This window comes from Antennarius striatus, chromosome 16 (assembly GCF_040054535.1).
Source record: "Antennarius striatus isolate MH-2024 chromosome 16, ASM4005453v1, whole genome shotgun sequence".
Taxonomy (NCBI): Eukaryota; Metazoa; Chordata; class Actinopteri; order Lophiiformes; family Antennariidae; genus Antennarius; species Antennarius striatus.
The window spans coordinates 18,927,444-18,939,009 of NC_090791.1; the positions used below are offsets into that span (position 1 = coordinate 18,927,444).

Genomic DNA, 11,566 nt, shown 5'->3' on the forward strand with positions numbered 1-11,566 from the left:
TGTCAGATGACAGGGAGGCCTCATTTCCATAAATGCATTGAGTTGACTCCAGAAAAAGAGGTTCTATAGTAAGTTGCTCTGACTGAGCCATTCCGCTGAACCGTCCTCAAGAAACAGCTTGAAGCTCCTGCACCACTTTGCTTTGCTCAAAAGATGAACTGGTGATCTTTACAGGTACCCTAACACAACCAAATCCTAAAACCTTAACACAGTTTGTTGGTAAATGATACAATGATAGGTCAGGAAGGTAGAAAACTATTTAGGAACAGGAAATAAATTCAGAGATGCCCTGTCATAGTCGATGCTCCATCAGTTGTTTTGACACCAGCTTTTAAACGGATTGTTTTTTACACAAAGTAATAGCAATAACCTTGATATCATAAAATATAATAAAGAACTTACAGTTTTAGCTTTGTTGAAGTCATTCATACATATGTAGCCACGGTGAGAGTTGCGGAGACAGCAGAGGTAGATGGGGGCAGATATCCAGAGGTAAAGGCAAGGCAGCCACACAAGGACGGTGCTTTGGAAACAGTGAGTGAAGTCTGGGTTGGTTGTGTACCATGTAAGGTTCCAATCCTGGTAGAGACAACAAGAAACAAGCTGACTACACTTAATACAACTTTACATCTGTGCTCACCAGTTAGGTCCTACGTCAAGTCTCCGAATCACGATCCGTCAGTTAGCATTTGTTAGTGTAAATGGTTCCTCTGTGTGTGTGTGTGTGTGTGTGTGTAGAGTATATACACACAAAATATATATATATACACACACACACACATACACTAGGGTTGAGCCAAGAGCCAGAGTCTTCACGCTCTGTGATTGGCCAGTCACACACAGCGACTTCCCTTCCCTACAGTGACTGCTGTCACTGTAGCTCACGTTTCTCTCCTTAGGTTTTCTTCAGTGTCTTCTATTTAAGGTTACTTGGAGAACTTGCTTTTTTTTTGTTTTGTTGCATGTGCGCGGTGCATTTGACTAGACATCGTGTCGCATCGCCTCCTGTCCAGTTGTTTGTCTTTTTTTTCACCTCTTGCTTTTAGTTTGACCCTTTCTCACTTCTGTTCAAATTAATGATTTATATCCTGTATAGATATTTTAACTGTTAAATAATGCGCACAAACACACACATGTGGTTCCTCTATTTTTCTGTCTAAAAAATAAAAAAAATTTTTGAAAGTTGTGTTTAGTATGACAATGCTTCTTCGCGCATGTGTTGTATTCATTAAAAAACATGTTCTACAGAGTGTATACAGAGTATAAAGTACATTTTGACTTATAATATCTTTACAAGTACAGTATTTTCCGCACCATAAGGCGCACTGGACTATAAGGCGCACCCTCAATAATTTGTTTTATAATTTATTTCATATATAAGGCGCACCGGATTATAAAGCGCCCACAATAAAAATAAATAAAATTCATTTGATAAACTGCAGCGGCTGTAGTTGCGCAATCCGTCCACTAGATAGAGCCACACTGCTCAGTCTGTCATGATTGCATTCATGACTTCCTGACTACCTTTGAATGGCCCCTATTGTTATGTCAATAAGCCATTCTGAGCCTCATCAAGGAAACCTGATCAATTTGCCATCTTAGAAAGAAGTCAACACGCCTATTAAAAAATCTGACATTAAAAACTGGATAAATTCGTTACGAGTGCATCTGATCTGAAGTTCGAAGCAGATATTTAAGCTCCAACGTTCGTCTTCGTTTATTAATTATTGCTTCGATCGATCGGTAGTCCAGTCGGAGGTGAGGTGCAGCTATTTGCTGCTGTGTGTCCTAAACAATTTTTTAACTAGTTTTTAATGTCAGGCTGCTAATTTACTGTCAACTGTGACGCTGTTTTACTCCTAGAACTGACTTTAACGTCGGTGTCTCACCGCCGTGAATCTCACAGCACGTCGCTGCAGACAGAATACACAAACCTGAATGCGCCCCTCCGCCCCCCAGAGCTATCAACTACATTTGTAAATCAATGCAGCACACCCGTTGGCACCTTTGTCTAGCAGTGACTGCTCTTGATATTTCAAAAAAGGCTGGAAGTTCAGCTTTGAGGGTCTTTAATTCACCTTTATGCCAGTTTCTCCGTGTGTTTCCACAGACTAATAGAATGGATCGTCACTAGATTCCAGCACAATGGCGTTTTTAAGACCAATTAATTTTAAAGTGAGTTATTTCCGACGCCAAATAGTTAGGAAATACTGAGGTCAGTCAGTCAAATTGTTGAAAGTTCCTTTTGTTTTGCTGCGTAACCACCGGTGCTCCTACAGTCTGCTCTACCGTCTGAGAGCAGCTCAGTCAGAGCCGGGACTTCGGTGACGCCCCTTGACTACCGTTGTTAGGGGGCGTGGGCCCGAGTGCCTTGTGAGGGGCTCCTCTGGTGGCGGAGTGCGGCATGACTGGCGGCCAGACTGCTGGCTTTTTTTCAGAGATCATGTTTTTAACCAATATATGAATATTAATCCATATATAAGACACACCGGCTTATAAGGCGCACTACGGGTTTATGAGTTTTTTTTAGGCTTTTAGGTGCGCCTTATAGTGCAGGGAATACGGTATCTATAATTGGTATAATATTTTCATGATTTAGAAGTATTTAAAATGATCAATGGATGTACAAAAGAGTGAAATCATGGAACAATCGTTTTATGTGTAAGTTAAAAAACCCGATTTAAAACCCTCTATTTCAATAAAAATAAGAAAACATTAATTTTCTTATTAGAAAATAGAAATGACTAGGACTAGGATCTTTCAACATGTGACGTAAGATTACCCCGAGGTTGGAGCTCTTCAAGCAGAAAAGACGAGTGTTGATGCGAGAAGGGAAGGAAATGTTTGATCGAGTGACATTTAACTGGAACGTCTGTCCGCAGGTAGAAGTCATGCCGCCACATATAAACCATTTGTTTGATCACTTCCAGGATATTGTTTTAATGCTGCCTGACATGCAATAGAGAAAATTCTCCTTTTACATTGTTAATATCGGACTGTTGTATTTCTGCTCCACTGCCGTGTAAACGGTTCACACTTCCTTTGCTCAACGTGGCCAATTCGGATTTGAAGCAGCTCCTGTTCGGTTCGATGCGCTGGATCATTATACTGATCTGATATTACTAATAACCTTCGGTTAGCATGTACCCACGGCTAACGGTAACAACCGAACCCGTTTGCAGGAACCATGACTGTCTAAGAAAAACTCACCCAAAATGGACCCAAACTGTCCGGATTGCAGAATGTGTCAAACCCCATTCGCATTTAAAGTTCGACACCCAGCTTTATTTTTGGAAGCCAGTTTTTGTTTTGTAACCTGTTCGCTAAGGCAGACCGGTTGGTGACGTCGGGTTTCCCCCGCCCCCTTTGTTCTTCTTAGTTGGTATGTGACGTCATTTAGTAGTCGTAATCTCGCATTACTGCCACCTGTCGGTTTGGCTGGTTTAAGACCAGTGGGCGCCTGACGATGAGGCTGCGTTCAGACTGCAGGCGCGTCGGATACCAATCAGATTTCCTTCCATATCCGATTTTTAGGGCTGACTGTCCACACTGTTTTTAGTAAGTGTCCAGATCTTGCTATGTTCAGACTGGACCACATTATCAGCCGATCTGACCAGTTGCCGTCGCAACGACATTGGAGCGGGGCTGTCGTTGATTGGTGTAATGTGTGAGGTCATATAATTGCGACGGCGGCACAAACAGCAACCACCAATACACTAAGTTTTGTTCTCTTAGTGTATTGGGGGTATCACTGTTTAATAGGGATGGAGAAAATTTCCGACGCACGGGGCACTCTCAACGTCTCCCATGTTTTACTGCTGCGTAATGCGCGACGCTCTTCCTTCTGGCGTCTGGCTCTCGCGTCGCAGATATGACATCACAGACCACCGCATCCAATCGGAGTGTTTGGAGCTGTTCAGACTGAGATGCAGCTGTCCATATCCGATATGAAACTACCTCCTGAATGTGGTTTCAATCCGTCCGGCAAAAATCAGATTTCATGTGGTATGTGACTGTTCAGACTACAAAAGAGATACCCAATATCAATTTGGATGGGCTAAAAATTGGATATTGGCGACCAGTCTGAAAAAGGATTGTGTAGCCTTGTAGCTACACCTTCTGAGCACTGCCGAGGTGTCCTTGAGAAACGCAGTCATCCTGTCACTCCTCATCCTTGACCATCGCTCCCTATTGCAACGTTTTAGGCCAATATGCGTGCAACAATTATATGTGAGTGATTAGTGTAAAAAGAAATTTCCCATAAAAACAAAGGACTTGAGAAACATGCATTGCAGCATGTCTTAGTTTTTGACATTGTTTTCATTTTTCAATTAACTACTACTGGTGCCAACAGAACCAGCTCCAGCTTAACGTCTCCAAGACCAAGGAGATGGTGCTGGATTTCCGGCGGGCACCTCCCTCTCCACAGCCAGTGATCATCAAGGGCAGTGAGGTGGAGGTGGTAGAAAACTATAAGTATCTGGGACTGCAGCTAGACAGCAGACTGGACTGGTCACTCAACTCGAACTGTGTGTACAAGAAGGGGCAGAGCAGGTTGTATTTCCTGAGGAGGCTGGCCTCCTTCAACATCTGTCCTAAGCTCCTTCTCATGTTCTATCAGTCCGTAGTCTCCAGTGTGCTGTCATACGCCATTGTGTGTTGGGGTGGGGGGGCCAGGAAAAGAGATATGGACCGTCTGAACAGACTCATCCGCAGAGCGGGCTCAGTGGTCGGGCTGAGCCTGGACTCTGTGGAGACGCTTCTGGAGAGCAGGACCATGTCTAAAGTAAGGGCCATCATGAACAACACCAGCCCCCCCTGCACACCACCTTCTCCCAGCAGAGAAGCACCTTCAGCGGCAGACTGCTGTCACACAGCGCCTCCACAGAGAGGCTGAGGTCCTCCTTCATGCCCCGTGCCATCAGGGGGTACAATGACTCTCTCAGGAGGAGCGGGGGGGAGGTGGCGAGGTCAGCACGGGGTTGAATGGATTTAATTTAATTTAATTTAATTTTATACTGTTTATATTTCAATTTAATACTGTTATATTTTTTAAATTTGATACTGTTTATTTTTTAATTTTATGGTGTTTATATTTTAGTTATAGTTTAGTATATAAGTCCTGTTAGTGCTGCATGTGTCTGTTACTGTAGTATATGTCTTGCGGTGTGTCCTGTGATGTCAGTGTTTCTTTTTCTCCTGGTTTTTATCCAGTATTATTCGTTATGTAATGCCTGAGCAGTGGATATATACAATTTCCTCTGGGATTAATAAAGTATCTATCTATCTATCTATCTATCTATCTATCTATCTATCTATCTATCTATCTATGATCATCATATTGTAATACATATGAAAAATAAATTATATATAGAAACTAGAGAAGCAACATCTGAAGAAATATCGGATGTGAATGCCTCTTTGGAGAGCTGATGCTGAACTGTAACACTGCAAAATAATTTTTCATTGAGTTATAGTCAAAGACTGTGTGACCTCACCATCATAAACTTTATTCAAGGAATGCATGATAAGCAGAAAGTTTGCCACGAAGCACGGGTACAATGGTAGCAACTTGTCATCTGAAGAAAGAACTGCTACTTCTGCAAGGATAGCAATCAACCAGCAATTCTAGCAAAATATTTTTATTTGTCAATCTGTGGTTCAAAAGGACTGCACCAAAGCAAGTTATCCACTCATACAAACTAGATTTCCCTGAAAGGGGGTTTGGATAATGACGTATGGTGGAAACAGCAAGTCTTGTATGTCCAGAAAACAAAAGCAGATTTGAAAGCATTAGTTTATCAGGAGGGGTGGCAGTGGTCCAGTGGTAGTGCGCGCAGGAGAGCGGGTCGTCTAATGTTTCAAGATCGGCGGTTTGATTCCCTCCCTGACAGTGGGAGGTGTCAGCTCACCTATGGAGCACTGCCGAGGCACTCTTGAGTGCCATCCCCCTTACAAGTTGCTCATCATGAAGGAGTCGCTCACCACCATTCTACCTCCTCTGCATGATTACAGGCCCCCTGTGTGTGTTTGTGTGTTCAGGGCCTGCACACACACATATACAGTACACATGCATGATTCAAAACTAACTAGAGTGTGCCACTAATTTCCCTGCAGGGATTAAAATCAGTATATAAAATAAAATAAATAGATAAATAAAATAAAAAGATCACGCCAAATTGAAGTAATCATTAAAGAGTGTAAAGCAAGAAGGTAGAGCCCTCTTCATATTTTGAAAATAACACATTACATACAGTGTACACTTACTCATTTTGATCCAGCGGATTAATTACAACTTTGAAATCACAGAGGTTTTAGCCATGAGGGGCAGCACAGTGCAGACTTATTTGGTAAAGTGCCAGAAACTTCCTTGAAGTACTCTTGCAAATGTTAATATGAATGTGTCATAGAATTTCACAGGAAAAAATCTAGGCTGTGAATTATGTTACCATTTGTGTTTCATATGTGACTTCAAGCGCTATCATGATTTCTGTCATTGAACTATGAATCAGCTCCAGGAATTAAAATTAGAGGTGATTCATCTCTAGTTTGTGAATAGACTCAGTGTGATGAACAAAGCTCTTCTCCAAGCCCAGCTGAACTGATGAGCCGCTGTTCTGTAAATTTGCATATCACAAACAGCACTAGGCTTTGATGATCAGACAAAAAGATGATGATTAAACAAATATAAGGATTGAAAAATGGATGAATGGACTTCCACACATTCATACACAAAAAATGTCCATTGTGGTACCAGAGTTGGCCCGCAAATGTTGTACTGCAACTACTGGCTACTGGTCATTGTACTGTACCAGACTACAGTATTCACAACAGTAAACAGGACCTTAACCTTCTTAACACAGATCAAATCTCACCAAGTGAAATCCCTAATATCCCTAATTTGTAATTTAGAGTGTTGAGGAGTGCTGGATCATCAAACTGGCAAATATTTACTCCAGAATATTAGTCATGACAACTTTAATGTACCCGCGAGATGACACAAGCCAGTGTCTTATTGTGCCGGTCTCAAACCCAGATATATACAGAGGGTTGCGTCAGGAAGGGCATCCGGCATAAAACTTTTGCCAAATCAAACGTGCGAATCAAACCTGTGACTTCCATGTCTGATCGGTCGAAGCCCGGGTTAACAATGACCGCCATCGGTGCTGTTGACCTACAGGGTGCCGGTGGAAATTAGACTACTGTTTGTTGATGTTGTTGATCATTGTCATTTTCTCATCACATCAGCGGCGCTAGCACCTTGTTCCATCAGTACCATTGATTTGCCATTAGCTCAAATGTTTCTATACATGTTGGCAAGACAGAGAGACAGAGATGGGAAGGACATGCAGCAGGTTAGGGTGATAAAGAATAGGGATGGAAGTCTATTGACAGGTGCCAGTAGTGTGATGGGAAGATGGAAAGAGTACTTTGAAGAGTTGATGAACGTGGAAAATGAGAGAGAACAAAGACAAGAAGAGGTGGCTGCTGTGGACCAGGAAGTAGCAAAGATTAGCCAGGGTGAAGTGAGGAAGGCATTGAAGAGGATGAAGAGTGGAAAGGCAGTCGGTCCTGGTGATATACCTGTGGGGGTTTGGAAGTGTCTAGGAGTGATGGCAGTAGAGTTCCTGACTGGTTTGTTCAACAGTATGTTAGAAAGTGAGAAGATGCCTGAGGAATGGAGGAGAAGTGTGCTGGTGCCCATTTTTAAGAGCAAGGGAGATGTGCTGAGTTGTGGCAACTACAGAGGATTAAAGCTGATGAAACATACAATGAAGTTATGGGAGAGAGTAGTGGAAGCTAGACAAAGGGCAGAAGTGAGCATTTGTGAGCAGCAGTATGGTTTCATGCCAAAAAAGAGTACTACAGATGCAGTTTTTGCTTTGAGGATGTTGGTAGAGAAGTACAGAGAAGGCCAAACAGAGCTGCATTGTGTTTTTGTAGATCTGGAGAAAGCTTGTGACAGGGTGTCCAGAGAGGAACTGTGGTATTGTATGAAGAAGTCTGGAGTGGCAGAGAAGTATGTTAGAGTGGTGCAGGACATGTATGAGGACTGTAAGACTGTAAGGTGTGCTGTAGGTGTGACCGAGGAGTTCAAGGTGGAGGTGGGACTGCATCAGGGATCAGCTCTGAGCCCTTTCTTGTTCACTATGGTGATGGACAGGCTGACAGATGAGGTTAGACAATAATCTCCATGGACTATGATGTTTGCAGATGACATTGTGATCTGTAGTGAGAGCAGGGAACAGGTGGAGGAGAAGCTAGAGAGGTGGAGGTTTGTCCTGGAAAGGAGAGGAATGAAGGTTAGTCGCAGTAACAGAGTACATGTGTGTGAATGAGAGGGTCAACAGTTCAGAGCAATGGAGAATGGGGGAAAGAGTTGAAGACGTACAGGCAGGATGGTACGGGTGGAGAAAAGTGTCAGGTGTGATGTGTGATAGAAGAGTTTCAGATAAAATGAAAGGAAAGGTGTACAAAACTGTGGTGAGACCAGCGATGTTGTTTGGTCTAGAGACAGTGTCACTGAGGAAAAGACAGGAGACAGAGCTGGAGGTAGCAGAGATGAAGATGCTGAGGTTCTCTTTGGGAGTGACCAGGAAGGATAGGATCAGGAATGAGTACATCAGAGGGACAGCACATGTTAGAGGTTTTGGAGATAAAGTCAGAGAGGCCAGACTGAGATGGTTTGGACATGTCCAGAGGAGAGATAGTGAATATATTGGTAGAAGGATGCTGAGTTTTGAACTGCCAGGCAGGAGGCCTAGAGGAAGACCAAAGAGGAGGTTTATGGATGTAGTGAAAGAGGACATGAAGGTAGTTGGTGTGAGAGAAGAGGACGCAGAAGACAGGGTTAGATGGAGGCAAGTGATTCGCTGTGGCGACCCCTGAAGGGAAAAGCTGAAAGGAAAAGAAGAAGGAGATTAGTCATGACAATTTTACAGGACTAATATGACTTCACATGAAATAGTAGAGATGCCCACTTTGTCACCTACAGACGTTGTGTTTTGTGTTATGAGTGGCATGCTTGATGGGGAAAGCATCGTGCTTGAAACACCCAGTCGTTTTCCTTCGGGCTGCAAGCTGGGTTGATGAATGAAAGGGTCATCCAGTTGACTTGACATGGGTTCACCAAGGAAGAGACCAAGGACACTACTAGTGTGTGATAATAAATGTGCACCAATCTCTTTCAAACAAGCTAATTTTCTTTGTGTTTATCTTTCCATTGAACACCATCCATTAATCCATCCATCCATGTCATGGAGACAAGACGACCACACTTATCTCATTTTGGGAAGCTTTTCTGTGGCCTATCTCTGCTGGCTTCTTTTTTAATGGTGAGACATCAAATGCAGAGACAAGCCCCCCACCAGTTAGTGAAAGCTAGACGGATGGACAGACAGACAGACAGACAGACAGACAGACAGACAGACAGACAGACAGACAGACAGACAGACAGACAGACAGACAGACAGACAGACAGACAGACAGACAGACAGATAGAAAGGGAAAGAGCTAGAAAGAAATAGAGAGACAGATTGTTGCCCATTGTAGGTTTGTACTAAATTGCTACGTGGAAACAAATCAAGTGAAAGCAAGTCAGACTTGAAGATATGACCAACTACGGTACTTAGAGAAGCCCAAATTGTAAGTCTGTTATCAAACACAACGCCTCATTCCATCCGTGCCACTAACGCAAAATAAAGAAATTCAAAGGTATCAATGTGATACCACCGGCTATATGCTGATAGTGGTGCAGACGACAATCTGATCTGTTTCCAAGGGACACAAGTAATGAGCTCTGTCATGCAAGCATTAGTGATCATAATTTTTTCATAATTCAGCTGCTCAACAGTGGGGGAACAAATGTTTTGCTAAAATGTTTGCTTGTGTGCTTTTGATTTGTTTCTACATCAGTGGCATGATTCAGACTTTGCTGATACCTGCAGTTTTTGTGAAAGACACAAAAAGTTTGTGTCTTGCAATTCTAGCATTCGTTTTTATTTTAAAAATCCAGAAGGGAGTGACCAACCAGTTTTTACGGGCAAAGAGGTTTTTAAAAATGAAGAAACTAATGACAAAAGTAAAAGGCGTGATCGTGGAGAACAATTAGTTGGTTTTTGAGCTGTCAGCTTTTTTAAACCTGTGTTTTAAGTACTTGTTTGTTTTTAACTCCTTGTTAACATGTAGTTTGAAACTGGGCATGTTGAATGTGAATGGAGCAAGGAACATGGAGACAAGAGCTTCTGTTTTTAGTTAGATAAATGTTAAAAAGTTAGATGTTTTCTTTGTTCAGGAAACACACAGTACTTTTGAAAATCCTATCATCGTTTTTGAGATGTGAATTCCTTTTTGCGTGAATTGTTGATCACAATATTCTTCTCAGGAGATTAAAAGATAAAGTGGGCATTAAACACTTGGCAATAAACTAGTTTAGGTAATATCTATACAACCGATTTGTTTGTCCATGTTAATGATAGATCCTGAGATCGAGAGACTCTTACCTGTGGAGTACCTCAAAGATCTGTTCTGGGGCCAATACTGTTTAATTTATATATGTTACCATTGGGGAATATAAGAAAACATAACATTAATTTTCACTGTTATGCACACAATACCCAATTATATTTATCAATTAAAACAAACAAGTCTGATCAACTAACTCAATTAGAGACCTGCTTCAAGGATATTAAATCCTGGATGCTTCACAGCTTCTTAATGCTGAACAGTTGCAAAACTGAACATTGTAATACACGTAGATCTTCTTTTCCTTTCAGCTTTTCCCTTCATCACCATAGCAAACAAGAAGGGGCTCATAGCAGATCGCTGATGCAGTCCCACTTCCACCTTGAACTCGTCTGTCACACCTACAGCACACCTCACCACTGTGTGAGTACATGTCCTGCACAGCTCTAACATACTTTTCTGCCACTCCCGACTTCCTCATACAATACCACAGTTCCTCTATGGGCACCCTGTCATAAGCTTTCTCCAGATCTACGAAAACACAATGCAGCTCCATCTGGCCCTCTCTGTACTTCTCTATCAAAATCCTCAAAGCAAATACTGCATCTGTAGTATTCTTTTTGGGCATGAAACCATACTGCTGCTCACAAATGCTCACTTCTGCCCTTTTTCTAGCTTCCACTACTCTTTCCCATAACTTCATTGTGTGGCTCGTCAGCATTAATCCTCTGTAGTTGCCACAACTCTGCACATCTCCCTTGCTCTTAAAAATGGGCACCAGCACACTTCTCCATTCCTCAGGCATCTTCTCACTATCTAAGATCCTGTTTAACAACCCAGTCAGAAACTCTACTGCCACCTCTCCTAGACACTTCCATACCTCTACAGGTATATCATCAGGACCGACTGCCTTTCCACTCTTCATCCTCTTCAGTGCCCTCCTCACTTCACCCTGGCTAATCTTTGCTACTTCCTGGTCCACAACAGTCACCTCTCCTTGTCTTCGTTCTGTCTCATTTTCCACGTTCATCAACTCTTCAAAGTACTCTTCCCATCACACTGCTGGCACCTGTCAATAGACTTCCGTCCCTATCCTTAATCA

The 11,566-nt window shown here is 42.5% G+C and overlaps 1 protein-coding gene across 2 annotated transcripts in view; it reads right to left on the reverse strand.

Annotated features, from left to right (window-relative positions):
* abcc1 (ATP binding cassette subfamily C member 1 (ABCC1 blood group)) overlaps window positions 1-3,373 on the reverse strand; it is a 39,784-nt gene extending 36,411 nt beyond the window's left edge. The window contains exons 1-2 of one of the 2 annotated variants that reach the window (XM_068336102.1): window positions 3,211-3,371; window positions 403-579 (exon numbers count right to left, since the gene is read on the reverse strand). In XM_068336102.1, the coding sequence (XP_068192203.1) occupies window positions 403-579; window positions 3,211-3,264 (231 nt within the window). In that variant the 5' untranslated portion in view covers window positions 3,265-3,371. Of the gene's footprint in view, window positions 1-402; window positions 580-3,210 lie in introns of both variants that reach the window. The other variant, XM_068336104.1, reaches the window with a different exon arrangement.
* Window positions 3,374-11,566: the final 8,193 nt, after the last annotated feature.